The sequence below is a fragment of the Boleophthalmus pectinirostris genome, unplaced genomic scaffold (assembly GCF_026225935.1).
Source record: "Boleophthalmus pectinirostris isolate CB_2022bp ecotype Guang Dong unplaced genomic scaffold, ASM2622593v1 HiC_scaffold_3, whole genome shotgun sequence".
Classification (NCBI taxonomy): domain Eukaryota; kingdom Metazoa; phylum Chordata; class Actinopteri; order Gobiiformes; family Gobiidae; genus Boleophthalmus; species Boleophthalmus pectinirostris.
Window position 1 is genome coordinate 42402244 of NW_026571299.1, and position 27703 is coordinate 42429946.

General features: G+C 37.6%; 1 protein-coding gene across 1 annotated transcript in view; it reads right to left on the bottom strand.

Annotated features, from left to right (window-relative positions):
• Positions 1–27703, bottom strand: part of cntn3b (contactin 3b) — a 98455-nt gene that overhangs the window by 46121 nt on the left and 24631 nt on the right. Inside the window, exons 3-5 of the mRNA XM_020935816.2 lie at positions 15718–15893; positions 5263–5361; positions 148–351 (exon numbers count right to left, since the gene is read on the bottom strand). Coding sequence (XP_020791475.1) covers positions 148–351; positions 5263–5361; positions 15718–15893 — 479 coding nt within the window. The remainder of the gene's footprint in view (positions 1–147; positions 352–5262; positions 5362–15717; positions 15894–27703) is intronic.

The window sequence follows — 27703 nt, forward strand, 5'->3', positions numbered from 1 at the left end:
ACAAGCAGGTGACAGCCCTTCCACCAGAAAAGTTGCGCAATGCATCTTTAAGTGAACAGGCGCGTGTACTGTATTAAACTCACTACATAATATGCTCTGGTAACCCAAATCACCAAAACGAATACTGGTTTAGAAGAGTTACTTTACCATCACTCCTGAGCACCAGCGGAGTGGGCGAGCTGAGCATCCTCTCTCTGGTTACTGTGTTGTTGACCACGCACGTGTAGTTCCCCACATCTGACGGCTCCACCTTGGCGATGTACAGGCTGCCCGTCTCCTGGGAGATGAAGCGCCGGCTGTCTTGTTGTACAAAGTAGGGGTATTCGTTGAAGATCCAAGCAAATGTCAGCTCTGGAAGGAACGATAGTGGGAGATAGTGAGAGGACTGATACACGCTGAGTTCTAACTTTTGCATAGATGGCTGGGATAGATGGATTGAAAAGAACAGATCCCGTAGTGGTATTAAAACTTTAGCATATCTAGCCATATTCTTTTACTTATCTGTGATTCCTGTGGGCATAAGAAACAGCTATCAGTGCAGAAGAGCTGGCTGGACTTCAGGAAAGAGAGCGAAACAAATGCATTAGAGCGCGTCAATGGTCCTCCCCTGACACTGCCGTTCTGAATTCCCCAAGCATCTCATGGGCTTACATCATATGATTATTTAAACACGCACTATATTAATAACAAGATTGCAGTAAATAGGGATTATGTTTCAATTTATGGATGGATTTCTGAGTGAGGGGTTAAGTTATGGTCAATTCAAACTGCTACAGAGGTTATGTAAACCAGTTGATATACAACATTGGAACACTAAAGCCATAGTGTAATTCTGGCATATAATCAGTTGGATGATGTAGAGCTCTTAATTAGATCTTTTTAAAAATGTATTTATTTATTTCCGAGAAAAATACTGCTACAAATCTTACAGCAAGTATTTTAATTAATGTTCTTTATTTGGCACACTAAGTCAATTTATTTGTGAAAGCAAAGTAGGGCTTTCAGAAGTATTGAAAATCAGATAGTAACTAATATTAAAACTGGTATCAAAACTAGATACTCATCGAGTACATTCACAGGACAGAAATGAACCTTTACAGAACAACATTAGATCTTATGTTGTATCAAAAAAATATAAGATCACATAGACTAGTATACTATACCACTACAGAACCTACCTGGACGACTGTGGGATTGTACACATATAAGGCCACACAGAAATATAAAATGAAGTACTACTTTTTAAGTCAAAAATTACATTCAGATGATTTAACATGTTTTCATTATCATTGTGGTATCAGTATTGAGTACTGAATCTTTTCCCAAGTATTGAAATTGAGTTTGAAATTTCAGTATTGTGGCACATAAAACAAAGTCAAACTATTATATACATTGAAACTAGCAGGAAAGTTGCTATTGTTGCCTGTGCTGTTTTGTAAGTCATGTCATGATCAGAACTGCCACACTACTATTCTGAATGCTGCTCTGGTGAAGATGTAGATGGTCTAGGAGTGAAAAGGTGCACATAGCAACAGCCAATCACATTGGAGGCCTTGGCCTTGGTCCAGGTGCAGCTACATGGATGCACAATCTCTTCTGATTATCCAAGCAAAAGCCAGAGTTCACCGTCAGCATGTGAACTATACAGCTGAAATGAGCTATAATAGAGCTGAACCAAGCAATTGTTACCTAGTACAACAAAACAAGACCTTCTGACAGCACATGTGCTCAAGATGAGAATTCAATTCTAGCCATTCAGAAATATTACCCCCCCCCCAAAAAAAACCAAGACATTTATTATTCAAACATGTGAACAGAAATGAGCAGTTTTTTATTGTCTTAAACATAACTAGTTCATTTTAAAGGGCTTGCAGTGGTCTTAAGTTATTCCTCAATTACCTTATACATTTCAAGCATCCTAATTATTCATTGCAACGAATCTGAGCCTTTCACGACTCTTAAGAGACTAGAGCAGAGTAAAACAGCAACAACTAGCATACTAACAAGCACTTCCTGATTATTGGACAATAAAATGTTCTCTAATTAGATGCACAGACTACACAGTTGACATATTTTGACCTTGATTCATTAAGAGCTGCTAATATAATATATCTGTACTGGGGCTGGACAAATGTATTTATTAGAGATAATTAGATTATAACATGAACAAGATATAATACAAGATAATCAAGTTTCCCAAAATAAACATATGCTCTGCAAACCAAGCCACCATTTAAGGACTATTGATAAATGAAGGATATTGGATAACATTGAAACAGCCTGTCTACAAATGTGACTGATTGCATGAAAATAATTTGACTAGCAATAAGCGCGTTGTTCGTTAATTATACTGTTTTAATTTGGAACATGCGCCATCTGGACAGCTGACACCTCCTCTGTTGTCAGTGGTCACGCTTCACGCTCAGGTTTGCCTCAGATGACACCTCTTCTTCACAGTATCATAACAGATTGAGTGTGGACTTTTAAATCACAACTCTACTGTCAGTATCCTTCAGTTTGTAGCAGCGCCATGGTGGTTCCAGTCAGAAGAACTGGCACCAGAAGGGACAGGTTGCTGAGTTGTTGCTAAATATGAAGCTGAATGCAAAACCTGCCAAGGGGTGAGAATATTAAAGGCATAAGTGATATTACGGTCAAATTTTAGTACTACATTTACTACATTTTATTAACAATTTTCTGATACTAAAAGTGCATGAATCAGGCTTAAAGGTACAGTGCTTTTTAGAGGTGACAAGTCACCTGCATGATTTCTTGGAAAGATCATAGTAAGTGGAACAAAATGTCCATGGAAACAAGCAGGAAGAGGCTCTCGTCCAGGCTGATTAAGAGTCAGGTTTGTGGAGATACAAGCCTGCTCAGAGAAAGTGTGCACAGTGCTATAAACACAACACACAGACACATTTATTTTAGTCTGTTTTTTGGCTAAAATGTGACACACTGTGGATTTATTATATGAAACATGTTTTGAAGGGTTGGTGCCAACTGTTATTGATTATAAAAAACGAGTTTAGCAGTTGTATTATTAATGTAATATTAATGCATTTACTCTACAAGTCCTTTGCTCCTGTCTGTGAAACATACGCCTTCTTGGGTTAAATGTATTTAAGGATAATTAGTTTAAAATGCCAATCTATTTTAGACTGCTGTAATGTCGGAATGACAGTCTCAACTGGGTAATCTTGTAGGGAGAAATGATCGGAGGACATCTTTGTGTTTGGAATGAGAAGTATTGGACTAATGCCAGGGCTGATAAACAGAGAGAAAACAACTGACCTTTATTTTTTGAAGATACTTTTGAGTTATTAATTCCAGCACAAATATCCTACAACATAACCCCTAACCAAAGGCAGGTAGCAAGAGATGAAATCAGTTTCATTTACTTTACATAATAACAATAAATAGATGTCTTTTATCGTTGAGCCTCTAATAAAGAAGTTAGACATAATGTGGTGTTTGTCGGCTTATGGACCTGATGCAGCGGTTGATTTCCTTTACACATGTGCTAAAGTCACAGTGAGATCTCCAAACTAATTAAGCCAAAAAGCTAATTAAGCCAAGTACAAGCACACAGACAGTTCCTTCCAGACAGGCCCACCTGTGAGCACTGACAAACTGTTCTCTGAAGTAAACTCATTGTTCCAGTACAGCAAAGGCTGCTGGAACAGGAGGCAGACATGCATGGCACTGTGCACTGTGCAGTCCTGTTCAGACAGCCACACCTGTAACCACTGACACACAAACACACTGGCTTCTCTTTTAGAGATTAAACAGAGAGAGTGTACTAAAGTGAAGGTGAGGCTTTTGTTATTTGGCCATATGGGCTCTACTGGGTGTTAGACTTTTAGAGTTTAGATCGCTAAGTGAATGCAAATTTGCTATTGTTTATAACAGCAGAACGAAACACTTTAGTAGTTAGATTACATCTGTAATGAGTCATATAATGAAATACAACTCAGTGAAATTATGACTTATGACTAATTTTATCATAGTGAAAAACATTTCTAAAAACTTCCTAGTACTCCAAAGAAAATGTACACGTGATAATTACTGGCCTCCCAAAGCTTTCACATATTGAACAATACCATGTTATAGTAATGACAGATCTATATGGCTTGTTCATTTAATTTATCTTATCCTGAATAGTTTTAGCATGTATTTATGTACTAGTATATGAGTACTGGAATAACTGCATATGATAATACTAAAGAAACTTTACATTCTATTGTTGTGGTCTCAAAAAATGGTATTGGTAAGTATAGAATATTTTTCTTAGTATCAAAAGTTTGGAATGTTATGATTGTGACAACACTACAGAGCCAACTTAATTAAATCAATAAATTGAAAATATCTTCTGGACACACATACCTTTGGAATTCCATTCACAAATGACAAACAGCACTCATTCATTCTTCAAAACTCCATTCTAAATCATTTCTGATCAAAGTACTGTTGTCTGATTTCAGTATCTCTTTCAAAGTTTCACAGTATTAGAAATCACTTTGCTGACCTCTAAAAATATTACTTTTGCAACATTTTAGTTTCCTTTCCTTTGAATGTTATTGGCCTTGACACGGACACTGCTGCCGATATCTTGCAAAATGTACTCCAGATAAGATTGAGGGAGGAATATAGACAGGGCAAATTCAACCTGACGCATCATACTTTCCCTCACCTCTGAAAATATAGCAAATCACAATAGCAGCCCAGTTACATCAGGCAGCAGTGTATAAGCCGGTGTAAAAGGGGAGAGCTGTCAAACTGCATTTCACACCCAGCACTGACCCATTATCCCATAGAGCGGCTGTACAAAGCAAACCTTTCTCTTGTGAGCAAAATTGGTTGTCCCTGTGAGCGCGCTATTGAGACATGCACAGCAGCCCGATCTGCACACTGCCTTTTGTTAGCACTAAATCTAACACTACATCTCCATCTCCTCTTCAGTGCAAAATCAAAGCATCTATTTTGCATGGATGGAGCTTCGTGTTTATGTTATCAACGCTCGTCAGCTTAAGGAATGCTCGGCTTCAATCACGATAGACAGAAAGAACTGAGAAAGTGTTTTTTTGTTCAGAATGGAATATATAATGCAAAAGGTGATTATTAAAGACGCAAATAGAAACAAGCTGATTAGGTAAGAAGTGGGAAGTACTCTACAATCAGATGTTGCCATGAGAAACAGGAAATATTGCAATCAAATACGAATACATAAGTCCTTTATTATACACAAGGTAGACATCTTACCTCCGGAGTGTGCAGGTGGTCCGCAAAGCAAGACCACTCCCTGGCCTTCACGCACATTCACAGCACTCCGCACCATCTGGGTTTTGAAAGCATCAAGGTCTGAAGAGAGAACGTAATGAGAAATGAAGTTAGAACGACGTTTATGAAAAGTCAAATCTAAAAGGATACCATCAATTTAGCGAGGTTAGCAATCTTGCCTCACAGAAAGAAGGTTTTGAATTATATTTCCAGACCAAGTGCATTGGGCCTTTAGTTGAGTTTACATTTATTTCTTTATTTTTATTTTTTTCCTGAATAATTGTTTCATCATAATCATATACTGAAGGAACAAATATATTGTAATAGTGAAACATACTGCATACAGGATAGGATAAATAGAAAAAAGAACTTAAATATATCTATCAATTTAGTATTTGATTAAACTAAATCTTAGTGAAAATTGACAAAATATTAATATATATATTCATAATTTCTTTGACTTAAAACATTAAGAAATTAATCTTAGAAATCCAAATTGTTTTGTACAATTCGTCAAAACCTTGTTAAGAACCAGACTAGAAAGTTTGGAGTATGCTGGTGCTACTTTAAAGGGCTCATATTACACTCTTCTATCTGATCTGTATTATCATCTAAAACATACCTGGGGTTGTGTTTTGTTTCATGACAAATGTTGAACACACAAACCCTGCATATTTAGGCGGTATTCTTCCATCAAACTGAGAACACTCTCACACTATTCCACCTTGTGACATCATGTGGTAATACAGGAAATTCTCTACTGTTTTTAAACTCCATATACCTTCTTTAATATCATTTTAATGCTTTTAGCCCTGGAATTGTCCATTTCTACTAAACTAAAGATAAAAGGTAGATGTTAACTTAGAAAGTACATGACACCACAAGGTGGAAGGGAGCATTTTGGTGTACACAGACTAATAATAAAGAATTACTCAAACATTTGTGGAAAAAAAAAAAAAAAAAAAAAAAACCCACACAACTCTGGGTATGTTTTTGATGAACATTCTAACATGGCTTAAAGCTCATAAGAGTCAATTTTTCTGTACATTAATTCTTTAAGGAGTGACAAATGCAGAGAAAATGGCCTTTTGAAGTTACAATGTTCTCTTTAGATATGAACCCGGTCAAGCAGAAGTAAACAACAAGGCCAAAAATTCAAGTTAATGCATCTGATATAAAAATGTATTGAACAGATACATATGTACTCTAGTTTATGAAACTGTTGACCTTTTTTCTGTACCATTTTTGGTTCTAAAGTTCCATATGTTTTAAACAGACCATGTATGAAACATGGAACAAAAATTATTTCCCAAATTTCAAAGACCTGCAAATCATGTCAATAAATGGATGTATTTCATCATATCTTGTGTTATTCCATCTTTGAACTGTTGATGAAGGTACATGATTTTTCAAAAAAAAAAAAGTATTTAAAATGAAAGAAATTTGCTTGGAAGGACTGACATATTTTATAGAAATAGTTTCCTTTCATTTTGAAGTAATATTAAAGTATTTGGAAGAAAAAAGTTGACAAATGATGTAAAATCCTGCACCTTCTACTTGTTTGCACAATTTTCCCTCTGTTACTTTTCCCTCCGTTACCATGACCTTTCTTAATAAAAAAAAATCTCATGACTCAAAAAGTAAGAGGTTTTTCAATCTAATCTTGTACCATATGGTAGAAAACTATATGAAGCAAATATTCAAACCAGTTTGTTAAGGATATGGAAGTGAGAACCACTAGTTGTCACTGTTTGGATTTATTGGCCAAAAAGTGCTGCATATTTCATTCCCTCTGTTACCGACATGAGTTTTTAAATGTTTTGTCAACAACTTGAAAGAATATCACAGGTTTAACTTGACCCTGTTGGAGTGTAACTCTTTCCTACATTCTGATACTTTACTTATTTCAATAGTCCCTCTAGTTTCTGAATAAGAGACATTTGAATGTCAAAAATCTGCCCCTGTTTCCCTCTGTTACCACTTGACCGAACCCATATACACTTAAATAACACATTTTGCTGGTTTGACGTTTCTAGGGAAAGGTTTATACGCTGAGGGAGCAAACTCATCAAACAATAAAAAATTTACACAAATAAAAATCTAGTCTTTTTTTTATTTTTATGTCAGTAGTATTTAGCCTCCAGAATAGTGGCACTTCAATGTCATGGAAAAGCCCTATGAAAATCCAGCCATCTTTAAAGTTATGTTCTGCAATGTTCAAAATGTTTTTTGCATGAAGTCAAACCATAAAATAAAGCATCACATAGTAATGCATTAAATTAAGTCAAGTTAAACATAATTTCTAATGCACAGCCAAATAATACATGTTATAGAAAGAGACTGAAGAAGTTGTGGAGGTGATGCATCTTAATCTACGGGACATTTTCCTTCCTCGATTCACTGAGGCGGGCTTTTGAAGTTACATTTGGAGCTCTGAGATTTTAATAGGTCATCATTGATCGCCCTGGGACACGTCTTGACAGCATCCGGTTGCTTTCAAAAGGTTGCTGATGAAATAGATTAATGCTTTTTCAACACAACCGCTTTGCAAAAGGAAGGGATTAAGCCGAAACTGGAGAGAAAATTCTACCTCCCAAACAGGGGGAAGTGTGCATGACAAATGACAGTCTGCAGTGCCAGCAGCAATAACTAACATCGTTATTAAATCGGCTGTAATCTCAAACTTAAAAGCATTAGCCTCCCCATCAATACCCTCAGCACAATTTATCCACTGCAAATGAATGAGCAGTTGCTGGCAGACAAAAGCCGAACCTGGGATGATAAAGTGGTCCTGGACTGTCTGACGGATGCTGCAGTACCATAGCTGCTCTGTCTGCACCCTCTGGCTAACAGCCTGGAGAGAGCCCTCCAAACACCAACACAAGAAAGTCGCTGTGACCGATAAGGGAAATTAGGAGGAGGGAGATTATGAAGAATGTGGGACAGAGTGTTGCTAAGATTAATGAGCCTCTCTCTCGTGACCGCAGTGGAGTGGAAGCAGCCATGTCAGGACGGGGCACAGCAGAGGGCCACCGGAGGAGAGGGCACATACATGTATTAGAGCCAGAGGAGATGTCCTTCTGATTACAGCGGGCCGAGGAGATACACAGAGCCCATGTTGCTATTCTGTTCACAGGAAAATCCTACTGCTGCAAACTGAACAACAGTTAAACCTCTGAACGCATCTAGATCACATCATTTCTTTATCCCTTTTAAGGTGCATTGTGTACCTTTTCTGGTGGAGGGGCTGTCACCTGCATGTTTCTGTGAAGATGTCGTTGCTCTGGCCTGGAATGTTCCACAGTGTGACATTAAACAACTCTAACTTACATTTACTCAATTACACATGGTTTTATTGCTCAAAAATACCTAGAATAAACAGGCATTCTGACTGGCAGCAGGGTCGCCTCTCCACAGATCTGACCTATAACTTGGTCTGTTTGGGTCTCCATAAAGTTATAAAGGCTTAATGCCATACTGTGAAACATTCCAGAAAACAATAACATTTCCATGGAGAAAAGCATTTGATGGACCCTCCACCAAAAAATGTTCACAGTGCAGCTTTAAGTAAGTATGTTATGAAACTCATTGCCAATGTCATTGCCAATCCCACACAAATAATTGTGGAAATTGCTGTCTTAGAAAATGCCCATAATCTATTTGAGCAATATTGTTGCAGTTTTACATACTGTAACTGAAGAGTTTTTCTTTTTGTTACCATCATCTAGATCAGGAGTGTCAAACTCATTTTGGTCCAGGGGTCGTATCCAACCGACTTTGATCCCAAAGTGTCTGGATCAGAAAACTCATGTCATATAAACCCCAAAAATAACAATAAGTTCAAATATTTGTGCAGAGAAACACAAATCTATTACAGAAATATTTTTTAATTGACAAACTCTTTCTTTTACAAAATATTATAATATTATGAACAACCTGAAACTTTAAGAAAAAAATTATGTCAACAGCGTTTTAACTGTATTTTAATGTATTGTAATTGTATGTAACTAGGAATAAGTCAATTTTTGTTGTAAAATCCTGCACTCGGCTCCAGTTTTCTCATGTTGGACATTTTTCTGATGAGGTTGTCACGGTCAACAGTCAAAACGATCGTCCTTTAAGAGCGTTTGGAAAGAGACAAGTCTTCATTTGTGCTGCTCTGGTGGGAGGGGCCACGTACAGAGACGCTGGAGACGCTACTATGCTAAGCACCGCAGAAAATACAATATTTTTAAAAAATATATAATTTAAATATTTTTGTAGAAAATCAGCAGAGGGCCACATTAAAGGTCTTGGAGGGCCGGATCCGGTCTGCAATATACAGTTCTAACACATGAGCGAGTGAGTGAGTCCGAGAATATATTATCATCATTCTGGATCAGCATTTGGTCGGAATATCCTGTCCTCAGTAGGGCCAGTATTTCTTTGCTTATTCCTTTCACTACATATATGTGTGTGAATTGGAATTTTCTCTGCTCACAAAAATGAACACAGCACAGAAGCACAGAAACAGACTGAATGCTGCGCCTGATCTGCGTGTTGCACTCTCCTCCTGCACCCGGACTGGAACACGCTACAAAAAGGCAGACAAGCCCACCTATCTCATTAGAAATGTTGGAAGTAAAGACATGTTTTGTATAATTTCAAATCTTTTCCTAATTATTTGATTGACTATTTTGTTCCTATTTTGCTGGTTCAATTGAATGTTGAAAAAGAAAAAGAAATGGGCTACATGTCCAAATAGGTGACTTATGGATCTTTTTATTGCTGCTTCAAATACTGTTTTTCATTGTTTAAAACTTGAGTAATACTAATTGTTCAGAGAGACACGATCACTCAGTCAACAATAAAATATCATCATTAATGTTCAATAATGGTCAAACCCACCTTTATTTTGTGATTTACAAATTTAATGTCTACTGACTTGGGTCACGAAGGTTTGCGACTAAAAATATGGGTCCCCAGAACAAAGGTTTGGGAATCACTGTTCTAGAGACTTTAGCAATGGCAGTAATGTATAGTTAATTTAATCAAGAAGGAATGGAACGACATATATTTTGATAGCGGTAAAATAGATTTGGCTTTTGAAAATACTACAATAATAAAAGTAAACTATAAGCCTCTGATTACTTTTTTTTCTTTTTTTCAAATGGCACTTATCTTTCTTTTTGCAAATGAACTCTTCAATTGCAAATTCCACTATCTGTAAACCATTTGTTATTTGACAAACCTTTTCAATTTTTTTCAGCTTTTTTTTGACAATGCTGCAGTGTTTTTTTATCAAGAAGACTCTATTTATGAAGCCCCTTTTCATGCTTTACTTTACTTTACTTTACTTAGAAATTTTTCATGTTTATGCTACAAATTTCGCTTCCATATTCATCAATAAAACCCCAGTCTATTTGCTTGGTTTTCATTGCAGTACAACAGTGATTCATTGTAGGCCACTCCTGGGGCTATGGCTCAGTGTAGGAGACTGTGCCATCCTCTTCTCTGGATCCTTGAGAGAAGAAGAGTAATGGGCTTCATTGGCGTGAACTGACCACACATTGTAACACGGACAGCTAGGGGCAAAGCTCAATATAGCTGCGGCCATTTCTGCGTAAGCACTGCCTCTGCCGTGCAAGCTCAGCCAGAGATTACAGAGACGGGGTATTACAAGATGCACTGCAGTTGGTCTGAGCAATTTTATTACTTGTGGAAATGCCTCTTTGAAACTGTCAGATATTTTGAAAACAATTAAATCTTTTCTCTCTTTTCAGTGCTTAGTACTCTATGCAACATGCTTTGAGAAATTCAATTCAACCATTATAACGGCCAGGTACAACCATTAGGGTCAGGTATCAGCTTAGGTCCAGAAAAATAGAATGAATAGAGCATAGAAAGTGAAGAGGTGATATCACAATTGGGAATATGAATGGTGAAAGTAATCAGATAATTTAATGGATCTTTTATTTACAAGCTGTCCTGTTGTTATTGGTATCGACTATTGACAGATACTAACAGCTAAAGTAAAAGTAAAAGCTGGATCAATGCATCTCTAATTAAAATTCCCAACATCTCTGCAAGCTAATGGAAACCAATTTCCAGATCTTGAATTGATCTGTAAAAAAGCAATAACAAATGATACACAATATGGTTTCAGCTTGTACTTTCTGAGCCAGCATTACGTAACGTTACACATACTATATCAGCCGGAGATAGCACTCTCCCCTGCATGACAGCTAGTTGCCAAACATGTCATGTGACCAGCGGATGGCTATTCCTACAGGTTGTGACATTTGGGAGACAGGCAGCTCCAGATAGCGGTGACTACATTTGCTTGCGAGCCTCATTACATCGAAGCACAACGTATCAACCATGGTCATCTGGTCCACCTCCCTCCCTCACCGTGCATTAGACTGGACCATAAATGTCAAGAGGCACTGCTCCTCGGCACGGACCCCCACAAGTGAGATTCATTACTGGGCTGCGGGGATAATGACAGTCCATCTCCTGAGAGGAAGTGGAAGGCTCTCTATCCTCAGGGCAAGATCAATACAGCGAGCCTGCTTGATCAAGGATAGATAGGTGGCTCCGCGCTATCTGCCTGTGTAAGGTAGACCCCACTCCGAGCGCTGCATTCCAACATTTTCTGTCTTGTAAGCACTAGGCTGACATTGTAGCGGGAGTCTGTCTCTGGATTATTGCTCATGGCGGAGCAATTGCCCTGCCCGTTCCGTCTGTTCTGCCTTATAAAATGAAGGAGTGCTAATCATATAACCAAAGGGCAATATTGACTTTGGTAGAAAGGTTGGCAGGTCTGTCACATTATGTTGTTGTGTTATTGTGCAAGACACTTCACCCACCTGCCTGGATTAATGCGGTATGTGTCTCCAAGTGTCTGAGGTGTTTTATCTCATCAATCCACAAGTACGATTAATGTTTGTCTTGTCAGTCAAATTAATAGGGAATAGTGTATTGCTCTGAAAGTAGTGCGGGTTGAAGCTATTTAGTACTGACGTAATTTGAAGCTATAATGAAAATCGATGGATTTTTCTGCCCATCTTCTTTGTTGGTTTTGACATTTTCGTCAATGACTATTTTCCATGTTAAACGTCTCAGCAACCATTCAACTGAGAAAAAGTACAATGTGAACCAATTTAAATTAAGGTAATATTTCTTCCTGTATTTTCTGAGATTCTTGGATTGAAAAACACGGGGCAATACATAATAAACTTACAATTTGGTAATGGTCATTCTGCCTTCAATTAAGATAAGATAAGATAAGCACATAAACATCAGCATAGAACTAAGTAAATATGAGACCAAGTGTGAGCACGAGTGATGCACCAACACGACCTTTAAATTATTCTTAACAGGCAAACCCTTGCATTCTTGTATTCTATTAATTATTGCACATTCCCTAAGCCTATGTGCAGTTTTGATTGCAATTATAAACTTAGAACTACCGAATCTTTTTGTCAGACAGAATAGTTTGTTTACCTGCTTTACATGTTTAAGATACTTTCTGTACTCTTCCTCAGAAGCGTCACATGATGATGTAGCGACATGTCTTGTAGGCCGTTTTACTTGGTTTTGCCAGACAGTAGGGGGAACAATGCCAGGGTCATATGTGCCAAAAGCTACAAATACTACCGCTGGATTAGAGATGCCATCGAGATCCGCAAACGAGGTCCAAGAAGCGTAAACCGTGACGAGGGAGCATACACCTTATCACACACACGGGATGCAGTACTGGAGAAGATGCCAGACAGTACGGGGTGTCATCTTCCCCTACTGTCTGGCAAAGTAAAGCAGCCTACAAGACACATCACAACCCAAAGTACCCAAAGAGATAAAGCAGGTAAATAAACTCTCCTGTCTGAAGAATCGCTAATTGTAACATAATCAAAGTGGATGACAAGGCTTAGATTGGAAACACCAACAAGACACAAATAGCACAGAGCTAATGCTCACAGACAATTGATTTACTTGCTCACTTAACACATACAATAATGTAGGTGGAAGACATAGATTAATGCAATGATTGTGAAAAGGCAGTATGGAGATTACATTTGGAGAGGACCTTATTAAACCACAAAAGTAGGCCTGTCACGATAACACATTTTGAAGTGGGATATACTGTTGAAGTAAAGTTAGTCGATGAACAATGCTGATATTGAAACCAAATCATAATGTGGAATTATCCCCTAAATCAGGGGTGGGCAAACTACGGCCCGGGGGCCGTATGCGGCCCTTTAAACCTTTTAATCCGGCCCGCCGAACTGGAATAAATGACATTAATAAACCTTGTTGATGTTTTATTTGTCATGCATTTCCAGCGTTTCCCAGTAGATGGCGCACTATATATACATTGAGTTGCGGCGTATTATGTTGGCCGCAATGCTTTATGGGAAAGTGTTCTTACAGGAGTTATTCGGACCATGAGTGAAGTAGTTGGTGCTTAAGATATAAGACTGCACTGCTTCCAGTTTGAGTTGGTATAAATCAATCAGAGACACCTATAGGCTCAGTTGTAACTTTTAATGTGTACAGCATTGTGTGGAATCAAGTTTAGTCACACTCACAGGTGTATATCTGTGGTTGTTTGGCGTGAGTTTTGTTTTTGAGCTGTTACCAGTCATATTCGGAAACGGTGAGCTCACGATACACGTTCACTCGTGGTGTGCAGTGGAACAGGTCTCAACAGTGTTGTGTTCTGAATCTTTCACAGCAGTGATAAACGTGTAGCGCGCGTCTGAAGTCCTAGATAAATGTGAATAAGAATGTAATGAATCTGAGCTCTTAACACGTTATGTCCTGTCTTCTGTCCGGCCCTTCAGTTTAGGACCGTATGTGGCCCGCGAGCCAGAAATTTTGCCCACCCCTGCCCTAAATCATATTCTAAATGTACAATATTAAAAAAAAAGCTCCAATAATATTAGACTAACACATAAAGGGACAGTCGGGAATTTTGGACATAGGACCTCATTTCCTAGTGAGCCAGAGTCTCGGAGACGTGTGGAGACACTTTTTTTTAAAATATTTCATCCAGTCCTTGTATTTGCCGGATGTCACTGGTGCTAGGCTAGCGCATGTCAATGGCCTATAGTTAGCCTGCCACTAAAAACAGTCTTACCTACTCCACAAAGCACACGATGCAAATCTATTATTACACCAGACTGTCGATGTAAATGTCTGTGTCGACAGAATAATTTTAGAAGTAAAACCAGCCTTACATCTGAAGGATTTATGTCAGCAGCGAGCGTGGCAGTGGCGGACTGATATCACCTAGCACCTATCTTACCGGCAAAGTGAAATTCCGCTGCTGCTGAGAAAATAGTCCCTCAACATGTGACGATTCATGCGATGCATAGTTAGTTTTATTTCAAACATTACTCTATCAACACAGACACATACATTGACAGTCTGGAGTAATAATAGATTAGCTTTGAGTGGACCTTGGAGTGATTTTAGTGGCAGGCTAACTATGGCCATTGACATGCACTAGCCTAGCACCAGCGACTTCTGCAAATACAAGGACTCTATAGAATATTTTTTTTAAAGTGAAGGCTGTACCAAGTGGTGGGGTTTCTTGAGTGCATCACATGTGCATATTAAACATTGAATTTATATATTGGTTTGACTATTACAAATTGAGTTGTTTAACCACTGAAATCTTATGTATGTTTAAAGGTACCACTGTGTGAAACATGTATGCTTTTAAGGTCATCTTTTGCAGAAATATAAGTTGTGTCCTTTTAAGGAAACTCATTGCAGAGCAGCAGCAGTGGAGATGGTTCGGCCTGGTATGAAACCAAACAAACTGGTGATTTACATTTGGCTGCTGTCAAGCCCCCTGAACCTAAAGGAATGCAGAGAAACTCCAAGGAAGATTCAAGGCATTACCTGTTCAACATATTATTTGCGTAATCATATGGATGTCTATAAAAATCTGGGTTAAGGTATTCAGAGGCAGTCAGATTGTCTGATTTAAGACCTCTGTAGCCATGGGCAGTTAGGGACAACGATCTGACCCAGAGCTCTGTATTAGAATTGTATTGAATAGGGAATAAATTCTTTTGATTTTAATCGATCGATTCCAGTGGTTATTTTTGAGAGAACACGCTTACGCTAGATACCTATCAAAAGTGTTTCCACATGTCTCCAACACTCTGGCTAACTAAGAAATGAGGTCCTATGTCCAACATTCCCGGACTGTCCCTTTAAGTAGTTAGTTTGTGTCTATAATGAGATATACAAGTTCATAATTCAACCTTCTGTGGCCCAAATCTAATCACAGAAAAGAAGCGTAACCTGAATGAATAAATATTGATGCCCAAAAATGATTGTTATAACTATACTACAATAAATACTAAAACAATATAATATTTATCGTGATAGGCCTACAGAGCAGCATAATAAACAATCTGGCAGAAAACTACAAGGACTTACATGCAAACTGCAGGCTGGCTCTGCGACTGACGATGGTACCCCACGTGTTGTAGGCGATGCACTGGTAAATCCCCGTGTCTTGGTCCCTGTCCAGGTTGCTAATGATCAGGTTGCCCCCAGACATGTGACGCCGGTAGTCGTTCCCCAGATCGATGAGCGTTCCGTTTAGTGACCATCTGGAGAAACGCAAACACAATCAGTGGCCCGGCCCCCGTGGAGAGACACACACACACGCTCGCGCGCACGCACACACGCACACACAATTTATCAGAGAATCGATTTGAACAGTCCACCCACATCATGCAGAAGAGAAGGGAAAAGAGCAGCCTTCGAGATTACTAACGGGCCAACTACTTACAAGACGTTTGCTTTCTTGTTCAGTTATGTGCATGAAATCTTTGATAAGTTTGGCCAAATTCACATGGGCAATGCGGTGGAGGGCATTGATTTTTGTCTTGGTTCTCCTTTTTCTTGCCAAATTGCTATATTTAAACTTTGTGTAAAATTAGGATGGGACTTTTTTGCACAAATTGGTGTACGCAAATTCATGCAGTGTTTATCTACAGTGTTTTGCAGTATTAGAGAAGAATATGGTGGAATCACATAGTCAAATTTTTACCCCATAGTCTGAAAATCTGAAAAAAAAAAGGTAAATATATAAAAAAAAATAATGAGTTATATTTTATACCTGTAGTACTGTCTTAAAAAATAGTTACTTCTATATGTTTATCTATGTATATATATATATATATATATATATATATATATATATATATATATATATATATATATATATATATATATATATATATTATATATATTTTTTTATTTTTTTTTTTTTTTTTCAGCAGCGGCAAAAAGCTAGCCTGATTCATCAGCCGTTTCACTCTGTGGAAACCATCTGACCTTGAAGCATAAGAAATCGTTCGCTCAACAGTAGGTGAGTACTTTTTATCAATTAACCAATTGCTACTATTTGGTTGTAACTTATGTAATGCGCCGCTAACGGGGCAAACTGGTATATGAAGCTTTTCCCAAATCCCATAGGAAGAAGGGCAATAACGTCTTTCCTCTTGATGAAATTCACCAAACATTCTCTTTGTTCCAGCTTTAAATCCTCAGTCTTGGGAATTGTCGCTAACACAGAATGTGGGTTCGGTCAAGTGGTAACGGAGGGAAACAGGGGCAGATTTTTGACATTCAAATGTCTCTTATTCAGAAACTAGAGGGACTATTGAAATAAGTAAAGTATCAGAATGTAGGAAAGAGTTACACTCCAACAGGGTCAAGTTAAACCTGTGATATTCTTTCAAGTTGTTGACAAAAAATTAAATTTCATGTCGGGAACGGAGGGAATGAAATATGCAGCACTTTTTGGGCAATAAATACAAACAGTGATAACTAGCGGTTCTCACTTCCATATCCTTAACAAACTGGTTTGAATATTTGCTTCATATAGTTTTCTACCATATGGTACAAGATTAGGTTGAAAAACTTCTTACTTTTTGAGTCATGAGATTTTTTATTAAGAAAGGTCATGGTAACGGAGGGAAAATTGCAAGCAAGTAGAAGGTGCAGGATTTTACATCATTTGTCAGCTTTTTTCTTCCGAATACTTTAATATTACTTCAAAATGAAAGGAAACTATTTCTATAAAATATTTTTGAAAAATCATGAACCTTCATCAACAGTTCAAAGATGGAATAACACAAGATATGATGAAATACATCCATTTATTTACATGATTTGCAGGTCTTTGAAATTTGGGAAATCATTTTTGTTATTTTAGTTTTTTGTTTAAAACATATGGAACTTTAGAACCAAAAATGGTACAGAAAAAAGGTCAACAGTTTCATAAACTAGAGTACATATGTATCTGTTCAATACATTTTTATATCAGATGTATTAAATTGAATTTTTGGACTTGTTTTACTTCTGCTTGACCGGACCCATGTGTGGCTCTTCGCTGATTGGCTGGTGCCAAAACTTGCACTTCTGGGGTTTTTGCGAACTGTCCTGTATATTTTGATTCCTGACTAGTCGCTGGAGAGAAATTGAGCGGAGGCACTAGGTGGCGCCAGCCTGGCTAGCAAAAAGCCACATTTTTCTCCATATATTGTACTTAATAAAATTATTCAAATACGGATTGCTTGTGCCACCATAGTCTCAGGATAAACTTGTGGATCCTGAGCTCTAAATTTCAAGATGATTATGAGCATACTATAGTCCTTTTAATTGCATTTTTTTTTTTGTATTAGATAGGAAACCCTGCAGCTGAGTTTATTTCACAGTGGGAAGATCTGTTTCTTCATCTCTCTTTAAATGAAGAAATATTCATTCAAGGAATAAAGCTCCTATTTTTTGTAACTTTTGTAAGTAATGGTTTTATGCTCGATAACTACACTATTTGTTACCCCACCCACTCACTACGCTCTATTTTTATTAGCAGGATCTGGTTTGTGGCGATCTGACCCATCATTACTCTAGGTGAAGAGTGGAATCATATTCATTTACCAAAATATGACCATCTTTGACCTGCAATCCTGCTGCTCGAAATGTTGTGTTCCATCATGCATGCAAGACACGTTTCAGCAGCCAACAACAGCTGACCCAATAGTCTGTATTTGGTTCATCACTTATCTTCTTATGACCTGTTTTCTAGTTTTCTAACATTGAATCCAATTTCTCTCCACTCCATCGTCATTTCAGCTTGGCACTGTAACTTGTCATTGCATCTCCACCTCTTAATCTGAACCAGCGTATTGGCTCTTGTATCTTTGTACGGTCCATTGTTAATAACTCTTCTTTATAGTTGAACACATCTCGCACGTTTGTACACAAGAAAATGCAAACTAGAGCAGCATGATTTAACAAAAAAAAAAAACATTTAATTGTGATTAGATTTACAATTTATGTTTAAAAAGTAGAATTATCCTCAGAGTACATTCTTTAAAAAATGCACTTGAGAATTAACATTAGAGAGAAGACTGAAATATCAAATGCTAAACCAATCCAAGATTCCCACAAAATTTCAGTTTGTAGAGGATTAATTACAGAAAGGATTTTAGGTTCTTTGCAGAGGACATTCTATTACCTACATAACTGCAGCCTTTGCGATTTGATAATTGCACAAACTAAAATTGTGTTTTGGATCCAATAGTGATATACCGCGCAGCCCTATCAGAAAGACATTTGCATAGTGGTGCATTAAGTGTCCTAATCTACATGCAGATGGAAAATGTCTCACCATTTCCTAATATTAAAATCATTAAAGAGGAGAGTGCATGCCCTTTGCGGCTCCCATTTCTCTGAGTGCTTTCTGATGGTTGCTTGTGTGTTTGTGACATATTGCTGTGTGACACCTCCAGATTGTTGCGTCTGTAGAGAGACTGCTGTAACAAAAGGTCACGAGACAGAGACGGGCTGTTGCATAAGCCCATGGGGTTGGACAGTTATTAATCACTCTCCACAAACATAACAGTGAGTTGTGTTTATGGTTTGTGTCAATGCTACGGTTCAATTACTGATGTACTGTCACAGGCACGTCAGCAGACATTTGGGGGCCCAGAGCAAGACGCTTTTTATGGGCCCCCGCTCTAATATAAATGAACAACCATGTGGTCCGAGACAACAAAGCCCTTTGCCTGTCTACTCCCCTGACTGTCGGAGGATTATTATTGTGCATGATGAAATAAAAATAAGAAAATGTGTAAGTGCTGGGGTCAAAGAGTCAAAGTTTGTTTCTTCAGTTATTGTAAATGGTGAATTATTTACAAGGGCAGTTTATGGTCAACAACTGTTTTTCTTTTCTTTTCTTTTTTTTCCCTTCAGTTCAGTGGTCATCTGAACTCTGGACCTGCTAATTTCAGCTCCTATCCAGAAGCCATTTTCAATTGTTAGAAAGCAGTGGTAAAAAGTAATGAAGTAAAAGTAGTAAAGTACTGTATTTAAGTATAAATCCGAGGTATCTGGACTTAAGTAGATTTTAAAATGGATGCTTTTTTTACTTTTACTTTACTACATTTGAGAGCTTGTATCTGCACTTTCAACTCCGCTACATTTCTAACCCGGACTAAAAAGTAGAAGTATTTTTTATTACAGTTTGAGACCAGCTGATTTTTATTTATTTTTTTATGCATTTGCGCAAACAAAAATATACAAATAAAAAAGCTAGAAAAAAACAATTGATTTAGCACAAATGTTGATCAAAATCACAACATTTGAAGTCTCATAAGACCTCTTTATTTTAATACTTTTTCTTCAGTAGATTTTTCCATGTGATATTTTTACTTGAGTATCTTTGCTACTTAAGTAACAAAAGTGAGAACTGATAGAAGGAAATGACCACCGATGAAACCTTGTCTACACTGAACGACTCCTGGATGAATGAAGGATTACACCGTTTGTTTTTCCCTTAGAGCATTTGCTTCTAATCAGATATTTGATATAATACCTACCTTTATCTTTTGTGAACAAATATAATCTTTCACAAAAGCTAAAAAATATCACAATGGTAGCTTCATGTGCATGTTTCCTTAGCGACAAGCCTGCGAAATGACAAACCTAATGATAAAAATAAAATCAATACTCCTCTTTCTGCAGCGAGCGAGAGAGAGAGAAGAAAAAAAAACAAAAAAAAAAACAGACGTTAATATGATGCAGGTAACAGAGTAGAAAGCTGTGACTTGTAGCCTGCATTATTTATCCAAGAGTCAATAACTGCACATGACACAATTTCACTATACAGGACAGGCTTTATGTGTTGAACAAGTAAACAATTTAGATTCTAACTACCTTCCAAGAGAAACTGAAAGAAAAGATAAAATATCCATAGCAAATTTTGAAACAGAATTTAAACACAATTAGAATATGACCTTTACTTTTCCTGTTTTTTGTCAAACAAGGGTTGATGAGACAGAAGTTTTTTTTTTCTGTTCCACCAATTAAAAGAACTTTTCATCATTGTGCTCGCAAAATATGTTTCCTAGACACAAAAATGCTTTCATTAACCTCTTCCTCCTACACATACACAAAGCTTTTCTGAAATACTAAACGTGGAGACAACAGTGAATGTAAAAAAGTAAATGCCTTTTCAAACCCTGGGAAGCTTAGATAAACAGTTTGTTAAGTTGTTTAAATATTAAAGGTTGTATGGAGGATTTTTTTTTTGTTTCAAATTGTCAGTGATAGATTATAGAGGTGCAGTAGCCTTGTAATTATGATGACCAAAAAAAGAGAATAAAAATTCATCAACTCTGGACGTGGTGGGGCTAAACATTTGCCAATAGATAACGACACTGCCTCGTTATCTGTGAGCTGACAGGCTGTCAATCAAACTCCCTACGTTTCTAGTGTAACTGACTTGCCTGCGCGCTGCTGTTACGTGGTTTACGTACGACTGTCACGCAGTCCACAGACGCAAGACGCACAGACTCTGTTTACTCCACCAACGCAACAGTTCTTAGCGGCTTTTTTGACCTATATCTTCCTCGCAGTTTGCACAAAGTTTGTTGCAGTGGCGACAAGAATCCAGGAGCAGTTCGCCGCAAAAGAAAGTCCGTTTTTGAGGTCGCTGAAAGAAGAAGACAAGGGGAAAAGCAGCGAAGCCAAACTAAGGTGATTCTTGTAGATTAATTCCAGCGATGGCACGACTGAAGCAGACGAAGGGTCTAAAGACTGACGCACTGGTCGACAAATTACTCCTGGACAGGTCACTTCTGCTTATTATGAAAACGTACTTTATTTCCAAGAGCTGGACAAACGTTTTTCAGGACACGAATGTGATATCCTGTGTCTGAAAACGTCATTTTTAATGCAAAGAAAGAGTCCGCTTGCTGCTGCGTGTTGTAGTAGTAGCAAGTTCATTCACACGGAATCTCGGCGCACCCCTCTCTGCACCCCTTCCTGCTCCTCTCCCTGCTCCCCGTTTCACTCTTCTCCCTGCTCCTCACTTCTTCTCCGCGCACGAAATGTCCGCGCACCCCCTCCCCCCGCTCCTCACTTCTCCACCTTGCCTAACCAACACTGTAGTTAGTTGTTTTCAAGTCATGTGCAGAGATGAGGACTTGTTTTCTAGAACCAAACCTGTTTGTGGTGTAAGGAGGAGGCGGGAGGAGGCGTTTCTACGTAGGAGCTGTGGGGGAGGGGGGTGGTTTCACTCATGCGCAACATTTGAAAAAGGACAGACATTCGCTGGATTTCTCCTTCCTTGGAAAATCCTCTATGCAACCTTTAAGATGTAATTATGAAATCTCCCTCTTGCAGTAAGCTGTGAGTATTAGGTTACAGTAACTCTTTATTTATTTTATTTTATTGTATTTTTTCTATACACAAATCTGCCTTGTACCTTTGCTGTTATTAAATTGCAAATCTATAAGGCTAAAAGGTGGAGCAGCGTGAAAGAAAAGCAACGGTACGCTGAACTGACAAGACATAAACACATATTTCTGTATTTTCCTTTGGGCTGTTTCCTTTATAAAGATTCTTTTTTAATACTAGCCCCTCTAATCAATCTGAAATGTTAAAGTGCATATGACAGGTTTTCACATTTTTATTACTACTTGGTTTAGTGGGATAGTGCCTGTAGTAAATCATAGTTTTATACCAGTTTGTGGCAGTTTGTGGGGGAAAAAAAAAAAAAAAAAGGAGTTGAAGAGAAAAGTAGAAAAATACAGAAAATAGCACTGAGCTCTAATAAGAAATACTTCTACCTATGTCACCAACACTGAGAAAAAAAAAATATTTAAAAATACAGGGACTATTTACACACAAGGAACAGACTTTTCTGATTTAAACATTCATTTAACAAAATATATTCGATGAAATTTTCTTAATCGATCGTCGGAAGAATTAACGATCGATTATCGATTAATCATTAATGTTTTTATATTAAAATGATCATCATTATTATTACTACCTCCACTACTAATCTAACTAATAAATTTACGACATAAACCGTAACCACTCTAGAGCCACATCAGCCCGTTTGACATTAGAATGTGTTTAATTCACTTTTGCACAACTCTCACAGAAACCAAACTTAAAACCGCATCGCTAATTTGCATAAACTAAGCGAAGATAAAACTCCAGCTCTTGTGTCGCTGATGTGGTTCAACTTCTGTCGGATTAAAAGACATGACTCAGTGGAATACAGGTTAGTGTGACCAGATTTGTGTTTGTCAAAACCAGGACACCGTACGGGGGGAGGGAGGTGGGGACTCGTCATCCACATTGAGCGACTCTCACCTGGTGAAAACTTTTTCCCACTGGACACAGAAACATATGTGCTGCTTTATACACTGTGCACATGGACTCACACTTGTCCAGAACGCAACAGAAAGTGTGGAATTTCTTGTACAAGTCATTGTTAAATCCACATTTGTGCTTCAGTACGTTGCAGACTGACCCACTGTTTGTGTCTCGTTCCTTCTGATGCAGAGACACATGTACACACCTGTTTGGTCACACTACACACAGCAACCTACATTCGGTTTGTCGATTAAAATGAACGTAATCGATGAAATTCTTAATGATCAATTATCGATTAATCGATTAATCATGCCCATCCCTAGTAGTAATAATAAAACAATATAGTACTAGTAATCAGATCTACTATACCAAATCTTCTGCCCATGTCCAACCTAAAACTATACTTGGGAAAACTGGATGCAGATAAATAATTGTGTTAAAACAGACCTACCTTTTGTTTTCCCTTCTCATTTACTCTCCTGAAGTTGTATTTTGGAGTGATTTGTGCCTGTGTAAACAATCTTGAATCTCTTATACTACATATTGCTAATCAACCCTCGTTTTCACCGCCACTGGCATACGCCCACTGCTCTGCACTTATTTCGTTCTCCAATTTTCTTTTCTTATGTGTAGGATTTGTTAGTGTTGCGTAGTCATTTTGGTACAAATGGAAAAAATAAATCACCTCGCTACCGTGATGTGCAGCTATCCCGTAGGAGGGACCACGACTTCATGGCTCTTTGTTGTGTCGGTGTTTATGGTGACACCAGGTCCCGTCGTCATTATAGCCAGTGTTGGGGAGTAACAGATTACATGTACCTGCATTATGTAATCAGAGTACAAATTATGAGTAATTGTATTCAGTTACAGTTACTGTTTCAATGAGTGGTAATTCAGATTACAGTTACTTTGCTGAAATAAATGCATTACATGGCGGTATTTTCCTGTTTTCACATTTTGGGCTAAACCAGGACTAAACCAGGACTAAACAAGGACTAAACCAGGATTAAACCAGGACTAAACCAGGACTAAACAAGGACTAAACCAGGATTAAACCAGGACTAAACCAGGACTAAACAAGGACTAAACCAGGACTAAACCAGGACTAAACAAGGACTAAACCAGGACTAAAACCAGGACTAAACAAGGACTAAACCAGGATTAAATCAGGACTAAAACAATATGACACCCAACAGTAGGTGGACATAATTAAAAGGTGATCTCATAGAAATAATTTCTCTATCAATAATATTTTTAATCTGGTTAAGGAGAGACTGGTCTTTTTATTGTCTTTAAACAAACAAAACATCTTAGTCTTTGTTTCTCTACAGTAAAACAAAAGTCTGTTCATGGAGATTTGGGCTCAACAGACAATTTGAAGAGAACAAACAAGAATTTTCAGGATGTGTTATTACATTCATGTAGTTTTAAAAAGCATGACAACATCAAGTAATCCAAAGTATTCAGATTATGTTACTCACTTTAAGTAATTTAATGGATTCCGTTACAGACTACATTTTGGTGTATGTAATCTGTAATCTGTAGGGGAATACATTTGAAAAGTAACCTTCCCAACACTGATTATAGCTGAATATTGTTATTTAAAATGCAAATGATAACATAATGATCCATGAGTGTCATAGATTATAACTGTAGCACTCTCAAGCACAATGTGTCTTCTTTGACTTCAATTTAGTGAATTAGTAGTCTAACCTGTCATATGCACTAACAGATGACAAAGGACTATTCATATGGCTCCTCAAAGGGTGACTGCGTAATTAAAATCATAATTCCAGCCTCTTCAGCGCTGTCCCGACATCTTTGAGTCAGATGGGGATTTACAGTAGTCCGAGCACAGTTGGACGAGCGTGTGATTGGCTGCACGCATAGGATGAGCTGAGCATGCTCTGAATGAACTCCCACTGACCTTGAGGTTCACATCAATTTTGCATGAGCTTTCCTCATCAAATGGACTGGGGATTGTACTGCTGCAGTAGCTCACCTGGCGTTTGCTTGAGGCCAGACACAGACAGGGATGGCAGTGTCCCCTCAGACCTGATTAGACATGGATGTACACAATGACCGGGACAACCCTGATGGTAATTTAATTTCACAACAGTTTTGTAAACTCTGTATGAAATGAAAACATTATGTCAGAGAACTATGTCATATAAAATGTCACCTGACCATCTACTTAAAGGCGCACTTTCTTGTGTTGTTGTTGCTGGGCCCGGTCAAGCAGAAGTAAACAACAAGGCCAAAAATTCAAGTTAATGCATCTGATATAAAAATGTATTGAACAGATACATATGTACTCTAGTTTATGAAACTGTTGACCTTTTTTCTGTACCATTTTTGGTTCTAAAGTTCCATATGTTTTAAACAGACCATGTATGAAACATGGAACAAAAATTATTTCCCAAATTTCAAAGACCTGCAAATCATGTCAATAAATGGATGTATTTCATCATATCTTGTGTTATTCCATCTTTGAACTGTTGATGAAGGTACATGATTTAAAAAAAATATATATATTTAAAATGATAAAAATTAGCTTGGAAGGACTGACATATTTTATAGAAATAGTTTCCTTTCATTTTGAAGTAATATTAAAGTATTCAGAAGAAAAAAGTTCACAAATGATGTAAAATCATGCACCTTCTACTTGTTTGCACAATTTTCCCTCCGTTACCAAAAAGTAAGAGGTTTTTCAACCTAATCTTGTACCATATGGTAGAAAACTATATGAAGCAAATATTCAAACCAGTTTGTTAAGGATATGGAAGTGAGAACCACTAGTTATCACTGTTTGGATTTATTGCCCAAAAAGCACTGCATATTTCATTCCCTCCGTTACCGACATGAGTTTTAAAATTTTTTTGTCTTGAACTTGAAAGAATATCACAGGTTTAACTTGACCCTGTTGGAGTGTAACTCTTTCCTACATTCTGATACTTTATTTATTTCAATAGTCCCTCTAGTTTCTGAATAAGAGACATTTGAATGTCAAAAATCTGACCCTGTTTCCCTCCGTTAACACTTGACCGGACCCTGCTGCATCTGCTATCTGCTTGTCTCCATGCGTATGCTGTTGCTTTGCCTTAAATGTTCCACAGTATGGTATTAAAGGTCCTATATTACACAAATTTGAGAATTGTGAGATTTAGTCTATGTTAGAATGTTGTCACCTCCTCAAAAACATACCTGGAGTTGTGTTTAGTTTCAGTCACACATGTATGAGTAACGCTTTATTATAAGTCTGGCTCAAAATTTCCAAAACTCAAGATGCTCTGTTCCACCTTGTGATGTCATGTAGTGCTAGTTTTCATGTTAACAGCTCCTTTTACCTTTTGTTCAGTAGACATTGACAATTCCAAGATTCTAGTGGTGTATGGAGTTTAAAAACACAGCTGAGCACTTTCTGTATTAAAATATGACATCACGGCAAAGGAGTTCAGGATTCAGAAGCAGCTTTGACCAAATAAACATTTGTCCAGTTGACATATTGAATTTCTCCTTTGCCATGGACTCTACCTAGATGATTGAGGATGACATCGCACAGATGAAGAGAAAGTTTTCTGTTTGAAAAAAAAAATCAGCCTAAATATGCAGGGCTTGTGTGAATATGTTTATGTTTATCACAAACAAGTTAGTGTTAGTGATGAGGAAACAACATTATAACTAAGATCAGAAAATAGCGTAATATTGGCTCTTTAAACTATCAATTTTACTTTTTATCTATTGAATTTCAAATTGAAACACACACGTTTACAGTGAGATCTGACCACTAACTTGACACTGCCTGTCTCATGTGGAATCAGGTTTAATGCCATACTGTGGAACTTTCTAGGCAAAGCAATATCATCTGCACAGAGACAAGCAGGTGGCATAACCCTCCCCCAGTTACACATTGCAATTTCAAAACACAGTCATATACAGTGCAGCATTGTATAATGAGATTTATACTGCTGACCTGAGAATTCTCTACACAGTTATGCTCAGTGCCTATTGCTTTTTAATAAATTGCAGCTCATTTGGATCTGATGTAAATGTGGCACAAAGCTGCTGCCCCCTCACTGCCAGTTTAGGTGTGAGTGGATTTTTACAATCTCAGAGCATTAGTGGGTATATTGACAGCTCAGTGCCATGTGGGCAAATACAAGAGCCATATCCACATAAATATGTCTCAGCTATTACTTGGAGGAGAGAAGAATAGATCAGGGACATTGTCTCTGTTCTGACTGGAGTGACTTGTTGTGATTCAGAGAACACGGTGACAGGACATCTTTTAGATGGCTGCATTGTGCCACTAATGAAATTGTCTATAGAGGGCCATTATTGAGTTGTGGTAATTATTTAAACCAATTGAATGCTAGATTAAACCATATCATGAGAGAGAATACATTTTTTCTTGCCTAGCTGCATAATAATATTGAATAGCACACACAAATATGGGTTCAATAACTTAGTAATTTATTGATTACTTTTATACACATCAGCTAATTTGGTAAGTACTGCAATAAGACAGAGCAGTATATGCACACAGGCAATATGTACATTAAGTGTGTTTTTATGTCAATTATACTCAGTGTTGGGAAGGTGACTTTTAAAATGTAATCCCCTACAGATTACAGATTACATACCCCAAAATGTAGTTTGTAACGTAATCCATTAAATTACTTAAAGTGAATAATGTAATCTGAATACTTTGGATTATTTGATTTGCTGTAGAGAAGCA